The sequence below is a fragment of the Babylonia areolata genome, chromosome 27 (genome assembly GCF_041734735.1).
Source record: "Babylonia areolata isolate BAREFJ2019XMU chromosome 27, ASM4173473v1, whole genome shotgun sequence".
NCBI classification, from domain to species: Eukaryota; Metazoa; Mollusca; class Gastropoda; order Neogastropoda; family Buccinidae; genus Babylonia; species Babylonia areolata.
Window position 1 is genome coordinate 37750641 of NC_134902.1, and position 14520 is coordinate 37765160.

The window sequence follows — 14520 nt, forward strand, 5'->3', positions numbered from 1 at the left end:
CTGGCTCCCAGTACAAGAAAGAATTATTTACAAAGTCATCTCTCTTTATTTCAAGTCCATTGAGGCTTCTGGCCCACAGTATCTTTCTGATTTCATTCAGCCTTACATACCCTCACACCATTCATCCTTACATACCCTCACGCCAACTCCACTCTTCTTCTGACACCCGAATGCTTAGGATCCTCCCTGCTCGAACCAAAACGTATGGCCAATGCAGTTTTTCATTCCAAGCCCCCATTCTTTGGAATCAACTTCCTCAGCCTCTCCGTCACTCATCTTCACTGCAGTCTTTCAAATCCAGTCTGAAGACCCACCTTTTCCCCCTCCTGATTAATTCACAACAGCTCATCCCTTTCCAGTATGACCTAAAATGACTATTAGTGACTGAGTATATTTTGATAGTTTCAGAATTTGTTGGTAGTATTTTGATTGTATACAGTATACTATTTACGATTGTGTGCTATGACTTTGTGTGTGTGCATGTGCTTGTGTGTATTGTGGCTGGTGGAGGGGAAGGGGGTGGGGGGTATGAATAATTTTTAATGATGTTTGGTATCTTGTGTTCAGTTTTTCCTTTTTTATATTTACGTATATCTGTTCTATTTGTAAACACCTAGGGCTTATTTTTAAGATAAGGTTGTAAATGCTCATAATGATAATAGTAATAATAATGATGATGATGATGATAATAATAATAATAATAATAATAATGAGAATGAACTTCTACGCCTTGTGAGCTCTACTCATTCCGTCTTGAGGGGAAAATTATGGATATTGCCAAGCCTGGTTTTATAACTTGCATTCTTTTTTCTTTCTTTTTTTTCCACAATTTTATCTGTTATTAAATGTTTGGTTTTGTTTTGTTTGTGTACTCTGATGTACAGTCCAGCCACCTCTCTCCTCTGTCTTCCTCCCTGCTGCCTCCCTGCTTCTCTCCCACTCTCTCTGTGCCTGGGTTTGAATCTTCTCGCCCTGCCTCCCATGTTTGACTGGAACATAAGACTGAGCTTTTAGTGAGCCATTTGGATGAGACAATAAACCGAGGTCCTGTGTGCAGCACACACTTGGCGCACTGGAAAAGAACCCATGGCAATATAAATGTTGTGCTCTGGCAAAATTCTGCTGAAGAAATCCACTCTGATATGTACACAAATATATTAATTCATGCACTTAAGGCCTGACAAAGCACTTTGGGTTATGCTGCTGGTCAGGCTTCTGCCTAGCAGTTATGGAGTCGGGTATATATATTAAATGTATATGGATTTGTCTGAACACTGACACCTTGAGAAACTGAAATCTCTCTCTCTCTCTCTCTCTCTCTCTCTCTCTCTCTCTTAGTCTGTCATTTTGTTCTGACTGGGGTATGTTTGGAGTGTATAGGTGGGTGGTGTGTGAGTCAGAGGGTGAATTTGATTAAAGTATTTTTAATGTTTTATGAAGTTTGGGTACTTTATTGTGAATTTATGGGAGGTGGAGGAGTTGAATACAGTTTATTTCAAAGTTTGTGTTATATATATAATTTAGATTTGACATAATTTAAGTGAAAATGTTTTTGTGCAACTTCAAGGTTTTGTTTTTGTTTTGTATTTTGTGCTTGATACATTGTAATGATTATTTGAGTTTTGTGTAAATAATTATGTAGACATCATCCTGTTGCATTCTTTCACCCATCCCCCGTGCATTTGTTTTTTTTTTATAAATTACTTGTTGCTTTGTGAGTGTGTTGCATTCATTGAGTGTGTTTCGGTCTTTGGTAATATGCAGTTGTGTGCATGGATGGGTGAATGAACAACACCACAACAATTTCCTGTATTCTGTGAATGTTGGTGCAATGAAATCTCTGTCTCCCATTATATCTCTGTCTCTCTCTTTTCTTGTTTTTTTGTTTTGTTTTGTTTTGTTTTGTTTTGTAAGGAATGTGGGTATGTCTGTGTGTGTGTTTGTGAAAGCTGGTTCTTGTCATTGATATTCATCAGGTAGTTATAGATATATATATATATATATATATATATATATATATATATATATATATATATATATTCATGATTATGTAACACCTGAACAGAATCATAGTTATGGATGAGATTGTATGTGAAATCATGAGAGCTTCTTATATATATATGTTTCATTGCATCTCTTTATTTCTTTTACAATAATATCATTATGATTGTTGTGATTTGTGTTAAGATGGTGTATAGTTTTTAGTGTGGTTAATCATTTTAATGCTATTCTTATTAATGATATTTTATTATTGCCTTTCTCTTTCAGTGAGTATAAGATAAACAGGGATGAGTGCACTAGCTCAGTGGTAGTGTTACTATTGTGTTTTGTAGTAATTTTATGTGGAAGGTGTCTACATGCATTAGTGTGTGTGTGTGGTGGGGGGGGGGATGAATGAATGAATAATTTTTATTTTCTGAGGGTAATAGATTAAGCATACAATGATACATGCCTTTTTTCATCCAGCCCTTGAAAACATACAAATAAACAACAGCAAAAAGATAACGGTAACAATATAAGTATATATATATTTTTTAATATAATAATAATAATAATAATAATAAAACAAAAAAGAGGAAAAAATTTAAAAAGTGAACAAGCAAGAGAAAAATAACGGAAACATATAAGATGAGAAGAAGAAACGGAGATAGTTACATAACTAGATGGACAGAGACAGACAGACAAAGACAGGCAGACAGACAAATAGGCAGGCAGGGAGAGCGACGAGAGAGAGAGGATTGTTCCTGTATTTGTTCATTTTACATATATATTGTACATTTACACTTTTTTTTTTTTAATTATTTTTTTAAAAATAATGTTGAAACAAATATAGTGAAGCAAATGGAGAATAAGAAAACTTGATATTTGACACAGGTTAAATCAACACATACCAGGGAAAATGTTGTAGGATTTGAGTTATTTATCAAAAATTTGTGGTGTAGTGTTTTCAATCTATTAAAGTTTGCTTCATGCTTTAAAGATGGAGGAAGTCTGTTCCATAACCAACTTCCTGGGCATAAAAGACTTGGGGGTGTTGTGGTGTGTGGGGGTGAGAGAGCATGCTTGAGCCGCCATTGTTTTTGTAAATTCTGTATTATGCGGAGTGGCAGGTGATTGGATGTCATTTTAAATTTAATAGTAATAATGCCCCTTGTGCACACCAAAGTCTTCTATTTGAAGTCAACAGAGTGTTGAAGCCTTTAAGTCTCTATTAATTTGTCTTATTTATACTAAAAACAGTATAGGCCTGTGTGTTACGAAACGGGACAGGCATTGTGTCTACTAACTTTACTGGCTTGATACTGATCACTTCGTGCCATCGTCATTTCCCATCCATCCCCCATCTTTTGTACACCTTAATGAGTTCTTCACTCGCTTTCTATGACTGCCAGAAAAAAGAAAATTGTTAGTTTGTTTCTTGTACATGTATAAGATATATTTTTGTTTGTTTATTTTAATCAAGGAATGTCTGCAGAAAATTAACACGAGACATTCTACAAGTTAGCCTGCTCTGTCTGGGAATAATATCAATGTTGTTTTTCATTCCTGGGCTATGAGTTATGAAAATTTTATTTTCTGCCCAGTTTTATTGATGATGTGAATCACTCTGTGTAGACTGGGATTTCGGCATTCTCTGAGAATGATGCCGTAAGCTGATAATGCAGACCTGTCATTCAGGTTTTCACTAGACTTTGTCACAGAATTTTCAAACTGAATCTTCATTATAAATTCATAGTTATACACATTGTATTCGTATTAATACTATTATAATGGTATGTCATTACATATGAATGATATTCCCCACGTTGTGTGAATTCATGTTCTACATCAGTACATGCATATATTTATATATATATATATATAGAGAGAGAGAGAGAGAGATATGTTCGTGTGTGTTGTATGTATATTACATGTACTTGTGCATTCACAAGTGAATGCATGCATGAATTCATACAGGCATATGATAGATCTATACATGTGTGAATGTGCACACATGCACACATCAACCATACAGCAGAAGCAGGATTAGGACAGATCTAAATTAACAGTCTGCATGTGAATTACGCAGTTAGGACCTATTCTTACCGTCCCTACTTTCTAGCCTTGTTGTGGTTAACATTTACAGAAAGTGGTTGTGACATTCACTGAACATTGTTTCTGAACACTTGCAGGCTGCAAGGTGAGGTTCAGCTGAAGAGAGAGAAATGTCTGTGAACCACGAAACAGAAGGCAGCTGGAGCACGGAGGAGACCAGGCTGCTGCTCAAGGTGTGGGGCCGGCCAGACGTGCAGGAGATGCTGGTGACGATGACCAAGCTGGACACTTTCAGTCGCATCTCCGACTTGATCCAGGACGTCAAAGCAGACTTCAGGCACAGCAGTCTGCAGTGCTGGATCAGAATCAAGCATCTGAAACAAGAATACCGCCGTGCCAAGGAGGGAGACAACCCAGCATCCTTCATGTTTTTTCAGCTGATGGACAGGATCATGGCACAGCAAGCCGTGCTGGCAGAGAAGCAAGTCAAGAAGAAAGTGAAAAAGGAGGTGGGTTCACCCAACTCCTCATCAGAAAGTATTTTCACTGAAATAAAAATAGAGATTGACAATGCTGAAGACTACAGACACGCACAGAATGGTTACTCCATGGAGCATTCCAGTGACTCACTGGTGGCAGGTAGAAGCCACAATCTCAAATCACTGTGCTCAGTTTCTGAAGACCCAGGTGACAACAGGGATGATACTGATGTTCAGAGCTTTCCACAAGACAGTCAAGTTTCAGAAAGTGTTCATCAGGAAGAAGAAATCTGTTCTGCTCAGAATGCCAGTCCACTCTCTGATTCTGAAAATGGTGCCAGAGTCTCAGCTCAAGAAGTGGCATTGCAGGATGTGTGTGAATCAGAGCAGGACCCGTGTGCTGATGGTAAAAACAAACCCACCTCTCCAGTGACCGTGAGCAGTGCTGTCGATGATCAGCAGTCCCAGGTGAACTCCTCCCCTCCCCATTTTGTCATCTCGTCTGTGTGTCATGTGGTCAGGGGCAAGTCTCCTGAGTGTGATGAAGAAGGAAGCGCAACAAGAGGTGAGGCCATGCCTCAGGATGGAGACTCCACTGCAGGCCGGGGAAAGGAATCCATGGCAACAGAGCTGTCAAAACCAGCCCAGTCTGTTCTTCACACCAGCAGTGTCTGTGATTCAGAAAGCAGTGATGCAAACAGTTCTGTTGACAAACAAACTGTCCAAGTTGATTCCACGTCCCAGATCCAAGGCAAAGATGTGCAGAAGAGAGGCGTACACATTGTGCATGGGAACGTTAGAATTGAGAATCAGGTGAAAAAGAATTTAATGGAGTTTGAAAAGTGGAATGTTACTGATCCCTGGCCTGCCTCAGGCACAAGATTGAACTTGTCCTCCAGACCAGCTCCAGATGTTTCTGTCACTAAGATCAAATGCAGAAAAGATGGGCTGAATCCTGTTTCCCTAAACCCCCCACACACGGGAAGTGTAAACATCCCCCCAGCAGTGATCTCTGGCAGAAGCACAGCAGCTAAGCCCTCAACTACTTCCTCAGGATGGACTGTCCAACCGGACAAAGTGATTTTCAGGAAACACAAAGGTATCAAGATTATGCGGCTTGACAATGGAAGTGTGAAGATGCCAGAGGCTGGTGAAGTGGTGAAACGTCCTTACAGGTCTTATGAAAGCATTCTCAGCAGCAGTGACCATCCTGGCGGAACACTGGTCAATGTCTCTGACCGGCCGGTCAGGCCCATCATGCCCACCATCACTGTGGTCACCTCAGGAATGTCAGCCACTCTGAAGCCTGGAGTGTCGCTGCTGTCCTCTGCCTACAGAGTGCAGGGTGTCGCTCCGCCCAGTGTGACCCAGCACCACACCCTGTCCAGCAGCTCAACACCCGCACAGTTTTCACACCCAGCAAGGACAGTTTCACCCTTGACTGTATCCACCCCTGTCAGAAAACTGTTGCCTCGCCCGATGACAGTGCTCACTGCATCATCCACTGAATCAGGTCAGACCACACAGCAACCATCACCAGCGCTGATGTTCACGACACTTTCTTCCATTAATCCAGTGCCTGTGTACAGAAGTGGCCTCACTATATCCTATTTGACTCCCACCACTACAACTGTGACAACAACATCTTTGTTTCACTCCAAAGACTTCAGAAAAGAAGAAACAAAGCAGCGCAAAGAGCCATTTCTGGAGATAGGCCTGCCACAAAAGCGGCCACTCGGAGTGTCGGGAGCCTCGGGTGGAAAAGTGCAGTGTAACGCGGAGACCGACAGATCTGAACTGTCATCAGTGCAGTCCAGACTGAAGGCAGTGCAGGGAGCTCTGAACAGCAGACGGCTTTCCCCGAGTTCAGCCAAGAAACACAAACTGAGCGATGCAACTCAGACTGCAGAATCCACCAGCACAGGGACGGTGAAGGCCTCACTGCAACCCGATGTAGAATCTTCCACAGGAGACACCCACACACCAAAGGTCAAACATCCTGGTGATCATCAAAGTCCATCACCAAGACCACCAAGTGTCACTTCCAAGCTGGCACGCCCCCCTGACGACAATCAGTACACCCCATCATCCAGGCAGAACTCCATGTCCTCTGGCACTGTGGAACCACCGGTTGTTTGTATGACCATGAAAGAAGAGTGCGAGTTCCTCCAGCAGATGTTGTCAGACTCGCAGCTGAGTCAGCAGTGTCGGAGGAAGCTGGCACCAATGTTGGGAGAACATGCCTCCAATTGCAGCACTACTGCGTGCTGCGTGTCACCCGGGGCACCAGAAGCAGAGGCCAGTTGTTCCGGTTCGTTCGTCTGAAAGTTTGCCTTTTTCTTTTATTCATTTATTTATATTTCGATTTCTTTTTTCTTTGTGCATTTTTACTTCCCTTTGTCTTTCTTTCTGTTTTGTAGGTCTTTCTTTTCTTTTTCTTTCTTTCTTGCACATGTATGTTCTTCTCATAGTTTCTTTCTTTTATTGTACGTACATATGTTCTTCTCATAGTTTCTTTCTTTCATTGTACATGTATGTTCTTCTCATAGTTTCTTTCTTTCATTGTACATGTATGTTCTTCTCATAGTTTCTTTCTTTCATTGTACATGTATACATATATGTTCTTCTCCTAGTTTCTTTCTTTAATAGTACGTACATATGTTCTTCTCATAGTTTCTTTCTTTCATTGTACATGTATACATATATGTTCTTCTCCTAGTTTCTTTCTTTCATTGTACATGTATGTTCTTCTCCTAGTTTCTTTCTTTCATTGTACATGTATACATATATGTTCTTCTCCTAGTTTCTTTCTTTCATTGTACATGTATACATATATGTTCTTCTCCTAGTTTCTTTCTTTCATTGTACATGTATACGTATATGTTCTTCTCCTAGCTTCTTTCTTTCATAGTACGTACATATGTTCTTCTCCTAGTTTCTTTCTTTCATTGTACATGTATACATATATGTTCTTCTCCTAGTTTCTTTCTTTCATTGTACATGTATACGTATATGTTCTTCTCCTAGCTTCTTTCTTTCATAGTACGTACATATGTTCTTCTCCTAGTTTCTTTCTTTCATTGTACATGTATACATATATGTTCTTCTCCTAGTTTCTTTCTTTCATTGTACATGTATACATATATGTTCTTCTCCTAGTTTCTTTCTTTCATTGTACATGTATACATATATGTTCTTCTCCTAGTTTCTTTCTTTCATTGTACATGTATGTTCTTCTCCTAGTTTCTTTCTTTCATTGTACATGTATGTTCTTCTCCTAGTTTCTTTCTTTCATTGTACATGTATACATATATGTTCTTCTCCTAGTTTCTTTCTTTCATTGTACATGTATGTTCTTCTCCTAGTTTCTTTCTTTCATTGCACATGTATGTTCTTCTAATAGTTTCTTTCTTTCATTGTACATGTATGTTCTTCTCCTAGTTTCTTTCTTTCTTTGTACATACATATGTTCTTCTCCTAGTTTCTTTCTTTCATTGTACATGTATGTTCTTCTCCTAGTTTCTTTCTTTCATTGTACATACATATGTTCTTCTCATAGTTTCTTTCTTTCATTGTACATGTATACATATATATATGTTCTTCTCCTAGTTTCTTTCTTTCATTGTACATGTATGTTCTTCTCCTAGTTTCTTTCTTTCATTGTACATGTATGTTCTTCTCCTAGCTTCTTTCTTTCATTGTACATGTATGCTCTTCTCCTAGCTTCTTTCTTTCATTGTACATACATATGTTCTTCTCCTAGTTTCTGTCTTTCATTGTACATACATATGTTCTTCTCATAGTTTCTTTCTTTCATTGTACATGTATACATATATGTTCTTCTCCTAGTTTCTTTCTTGTACATGTATGTTCTTCTCCTAGTTTCTTTCTTTCATTGTACATGTATGTTCTTCTCCTAGCTTCTTTCTTTCATTGTACATGTATACATATATGTTCTTCTCCTAGTTTCTTTCTTTCATTGTACGTACATATGTTCTTCTCCTAGTTTCTTTCTTTCATTGTACATGTATGTTCTTCTCCTAGTTTCTTTCTTTCATTGTACATGTATGTTCTTCTCCTAGCTTCTTTCTTTCATTGTACATGTATACATATATGTTCTTCTCCTAGTTTCTTTCTTTCATTGTACGTACATATGTTCTTCTCATAGTTTCTTTCTTTCATTGTACATGTATACATATATATGTTCTTCTCATAGTTTCTTTCTTTCATTGTACATGTATGTTCATCTCCTAGTTTCTTTCTTTCATTGTACATGTATGTTCTTCTCCTAGTTTCTTTCTTTCTTGCACATGTATGTTCTTCTCCTAGTTTCTTTCTTTCATTGTACATGTATACATATATATATATGTTCTTCTCCTAGTTTCTTTCTTTCATTGTACATGTATGTTCTTCTCCTAGTTTCTTTCTTTCTTGCACATGTATGTTCTTCTCATAGTTTCTTTCTTTCATTGTACATGTATACATATATATATATGTTCTTCTCCGAGTTTCTTTCTTTCATAGTACGTACATATGTTCTTCTCATAGTTTCTTTCTTTCATAGTATCTACATATGTTCTTATAATTTCTTTCTTTCATTGTACATGTATGTTCTTCTCCTAGTTTCTTTCTTTCTTGCACATGTATGTTCTTCTAATAGTTTCTTTCTTTCATTGTACATGTATGTTCTTCTCCTAGTTTCTTTCTGTCTTGTACATGTATGTTCTTCTCCTAGCTTCTTTCTTTCATTGTACATACATATGTTCTTCTCCTAGTTTCTGTCTTTCATTGTACATACATATGTTCTTCTCCTAGTTTCTGTCTTTCATTGTACATACATATGATCTTCTCCTAGTTTCTTTCTTTCATTGTACATGTATACATATTTGTTCTTCTCCTAGTTTCTTTCTTGTACATATCTGTTCTTCTCCTAGTTTCTTTCTTTCATAGTACGTACATATGTTCTTCTCATAGTTTCTTTCATAGTATCTACATATGTTCTTATAGTTTCTTTCTTTCATTGTACATGTAATGATCATGTATGTTCTTCTCCTAGTTTCTTTCTTTCATTGTACATGTATGTTCTTCTCCTAGTTTCTTTCTTTCTTGCACATGTATGTTCTTCTCCTAGTTTCTTTCTTTCATTGTACATGTATACATATATGTTCTTCTCCTAGTTTCATTCTTTCATAGTGCGTACATATATGTTCTTCTCCTAGTTTCCTTCCTTCTTGTACATGTATGTTCTTCGCATTCTTTTCCATAGGTCTTTTCTTGCAGTTTTTATTCATGTCTGTCTTTCTGTTTGTTGGTCGATCTTTCTTTCCATGAACTGTTATATCATCTTTTGTAAATTTATATTAAATTAAGCATTAAGTTAAGCATGTGATTTGTACATATGCATTCATGCAAGTGTGCATGCATGTGCGTTTGTGTGTGCATGTGTACCGTGTATGAGGTTAAGAATAACTTCTTTTTTTTAAATCATGTTTGCAAAAAAAGGTAGACAGTTGCTAAGCACAAAATCATTAAGCAGCAATAAATACAATTAATTTTCAAGAGACACATTTTATAAAATCATTGAACGCATTCAATTTAAAGCATTATTTTAATTGCTAATTGTTAAAAATTATGTTGAAAGACTGTAACGTTAATATTGCACTTGTCCTTTTGCATGTTCATTCTGCAAATTATTATATTACAAACATATAAATATTTTCAGCTTAATACTATAAAAAAAAAAAAAAGAAGTTTATTTTAGAAACTGAAATAAAGTACAACATATATATATATATATATATATATATATATATATATATATATATATATATATATATATATATATATATACACATATATATATATATATACATATACATATATACATATATATATATAATGCACACACTTTAAACACAATGTGTGTGTGTGTGTCTAGAGGTATAAGAGGAACACTGTGTGTGTGTGTTTGTGTGTGTGTCTAAAGGTATAAGGGGAATGTTCACTGTGTGTGTGTGTGTGTGTGTGTATGTCTGTGTGTCTGTGTATGTATCTAAAGGTATAGACGAACACTGTGTGTGTGTCTTAATCAACGTTAATGTATTGGAGGAACTCTGTGTGTGTGTGTGTGTGTGTGTGTGTGTGTGTGTGTGTGTGTGTGTGTGTGTGTAAAGGTATCAGAGGAATCCTCTGTGTTATACAGGTTCAGCAGAGGAAGTAGCCAGCCTCACAAGGGATGAAACTGCCAAGCCAGACACAGAGACAGGTGGGATAGATTTTATTAAACGTTCGGGATCAGGGGTATCATTTTACGGGTTTTTTTTTGTACATTTGTGTGTAGGTGGTTTAGAGTACATATGTGAGAGTGCAGTTTGAGGTGTGTGTGTGTGTGTGTGTTCAATGTATGAGATGTGTAATGTGTGATGTGCGTGTGATACATTTGTGTGTATACTGAAGATGCCTTGGTCAAGAGTGAGTGAATTTGAGAAAATGAGTTACATGTGCGTCACCATGAATTCCGTTTCCAGTGTGAGTGAGTGTGTATCTGTGTGTCTGTGAGTATGTGTCTGTGTGTGTGTGTGTGTGTTGAATCCACATGTGTGCATGTTGAAAGTACAGTGTGTGTGTGTGTGTGTGTGTGTGTGTGTGTGTGTGTACCTGCTTCACAAGGAAGGAAGCACAATTAATGTATTTTTGATTCCGAAACATGACCCAGTCAAGTCTGTTGCACATTTTATTGGATAGAGATCAGTGAATCAGTTTGGGTCAGACCTGCTATGTGTTTGTCAGTGTCATCCAAGGTCAAGGCCATGATGACGGGAGGGGTCATCATGGAAGTGTCGACACCAGTTCAGGCCAGCATCGCTCAGGAGGCTGGGGTAATGTGCTGTGGTGTGTTGAGTGCAGTGTGTGTTGTGGTGTGTTGTGTGTGCTGTGGTGTGAAGGGTGTGTGTTGTGGTGTGATGTGTGTAGTGCGTGTACTGTGGTGTGTTTATTGTGTGTGTGGTGTGATGTGTGTAGTGTGGTGTGTTTATTGTGTGTGTAGTGTGGTGAGTTGTGGTGTGATGTGTGTAGTGTGCTGTGTTGAGGCGTGATGTGTGTAGTGTGTGTACTGCGGTGTGTTTAATGTGAGTGTGGTGTGGTGTGGTGTGTATAGTGTGCTGTGTTGTATGTGTACTGTGGTGTGTGTGTTTGTGTAATGTGTTGTGTTGTGGTGTGATATATGTAGAGTGTGTACTGTGGTGTTTGTGTTGTGTGTGTACTGTGGTGTGTTGTGGTGTGATGTATACATGTACTATCAACTATGTAGTCACAGTAGTGTGTGTACTGTGGTGTGTGTTTTGTGTGTGTAATGTAGTGTGATGTGTGTAGTGTGGTGTGTAGTGGTGATATGTATATGTGTGTGCTTGTATGTATGTATTTATGTATATATATATAATCTTCTCCTTTTTTATAGTTTGTTTAATATATTTATGTATGTATGTCCTGGCAACGAGTGTTGTTCTCTGGCAAAGTTTTCTAGAAGAAATCCACTACGATAGGTATATATATATATATATGCACAAACTCAAAGCCTGACTAGCACATTGGGTTATGCTGTGGTCAGGAATCTGCCTATCAGATATGATATGCATATATATATAGATATAGATAGATAGATAGATATAGATATGTATATATGTATATGTATATATATGTATATACATATATATGGATTTGTCCGAATGCAGTGACATTCTCTTTCAGAAACTATAACCATGTGTGTGTGTGTTGCTTTGTGTGTGTGGTATGTTTGTATAAAAAAAATTGTTTGTATAAAAAAAATTGTTTTTCATTCCATGTCACACTACAATCCCTGAATAATGTAATGATCTATATGGATGTACAGGCCTCTGCTGTCGTGGTGTCAGAATGTGATCCATCAGTCGTATCCAGACAGGGAGGTGTTGCCCGGATGACTGACGCCAAGGTGTGTGTTGGTGTTTGTGTGTGTGTGTGTGTGTGCATGTGTATGTATGTTTGTGCTGTGTGCGTGCGCGTGTGTGCGTGCATGTGTGCGTGCGTGTGTGTGTGTGTATGTGTATGTGTGTGAAGAATTACTACAAGTAAATGACAGGAGAAAAAATTATCACCTGATATGCTGTCCAGGAAAAAACAAAAGAAAAAAACAACCCAGTTCATTTCAAAAATAAACAGAACACCTCTTACACGTTAGCGGAGCCAGGAAGAAACAACCCCCACCCCCCCCCCCCCACCCACCCCAAAAAAAAAATATATATATATACCAGTGCATTTTAAAAACAAACCTAACACCTCTTACAGGTCAGCTGAGCCAAACCGCTTGATTCCTGTTGCAGACAATCAAAGAAATCAAGGGCTCTGTGACGATTCCCGTGATAGCAAAGTGCCGGATCGGACACTTCGCAGAGGCCCAGATTCTTCAATACCTGGGAGTGGACATGGTGGATGAATCCGAAGGTGAGAATGTTGACATCTGTCCTGTGACAGGCACAACAGCCAAGTGGGTAGAGCACTGGACATTCATCTTCTTCTTCTCCTTTGCTCGTGGGCTGCAACTCCCACATTCACTCGTATGTACACAAGTGGGCTTTCACATGTATGACCTTTTTTACACCGCCATGCAGGCAGCCATGCTCCATTTTTGGTGGTGAGATTACTGGACTTTCAGTTTTGAGGTTCCTTGAGCCAGTTGCATTGCTCGGACGGAGGAGCCTAGTGTGGTCATAACCCGCTGCTAACTGTGTAGTATGGAACTGACCAGTGGTGTAGTTCAGTCAATGTAGGCATTTAGTCACGTGTAACTGTCAAAAAGTTAGAACCAAGCAATGCAGCTGGCACCTGGGTTTGATCCTGGTCTTCGTACCTGGTGAGTTATGGGTGGAGATCCTTCCAATCTCCCAGGTCTACATAAAATGTGCAGAACTGCTAGTGCCTTTGTGTGTTAAAGATTGCATGTTAAATATCCCTTAATCCATATCAGTGTATGGTTGGTTACGGAAACATGAACAACCAACATGCACATCCCCGAAATCGGAATATGGATGCCAACATGACAGGATAAAAAATGGTCATTCATGTAAAAGCCCACTCACACATGTATGTGAGTGAATATGGGTGTCGTACCCATGAACGCAGTTTTGGTGTGATGCTTTTTAGATTGTTTTGAATTTATTTCTGTATTATGTATGTATGTGTGGAAAACAGAAAAAACTAGCATATGTATACTTACATGTGCAAAAAACCCCAGAAAAACTAATATGTTTTGTGCAAGTGTGATATACACACAAAACAAGTGTGTGTCATGATTCCTGTGCAAAATACTCACAAAACAAATCATGTGTATATCTATATGAAACAAATTATACAAGTATGTATGGCTTTATGAAATGAATGCAAAAACAAGTACGTGTTTGTGAGACTTGATTATAGTGGCTTGAGGTGGGTTGTTGTTTTTTTCCTGTTTTTTTTTTTTCTTTTCTTTCACCCATACTGTTGTTAATTGCTAGCTCTCTCTGCTTCTGTGCTGAGGAGGCAGAGCACTTTATAAATCTCCATTATTATTACTACTTTCATTTTTATCTATGACAATGTAAAAAAAAAAAAAAAAAAAAAAAAAGATGATAATAATAATCATAATGGTAATAATAATAATGTGTGTGGTTTTTTTTCATCATCATCATTATTATTATTGTTATTTTTATCATTATTATTGCTATTATTATTGTTGTTATTTTTATTTTTATTATTATCATCACTGTTATTATTATTGATATATGTAGAAATGTGTGGAAAAACACAGAAAAGCAAGTACATGTATGCATGTGCAAAAAACTACACAGTAAGAAGCCAGTCGGTGTCGGCATGTGCAGATGTGTTTCACTTTGACCTCACAATATTCCTTGTGACCCCGGTACACTTGGTAATAAAGACATTATCTATTCGATTCTATTCTACTCTTTATTCCCCAGCCCTGACACCTGGCCGA

General features: G+C 38.0%; 1 protein-coding gene across 1 annotated transcript in view; it reads left to right on the forward strand.

The window, feature by feature from the left end:
• LOC143301077 (uncharacterized) overlaps positions 1-13681 on the forward strand; it is a 15865-nt gene extending 2184 nt beyond the window's left edge. The window contains exons 2-7 of the mRNA XM_076615082.1: positions 4173-6825; positions 10717-10779; positions 11304-11392; positions 12403-12483; positions 12872-12992; positions 13671-13681. Coding sequence (XP_076471197.1) covers positions 4206-6825; positions 10717-10779; positions 11304-11392; positions 12403-12483; positions 12872-12992; positions 13671-13681 — 2985 coding nt within the window. The 5' untranslated portion in view covers positions 4173-4205. The remainder of the gene's footprint in view (positions 1-4172; positions 6826-10716; positions 10780-11303; positions 11393-12402; positions 12484-12871; positions 12993-13670) is intronic.
• Positions 13682-14520: the final 839 nt, after the last annotated feature.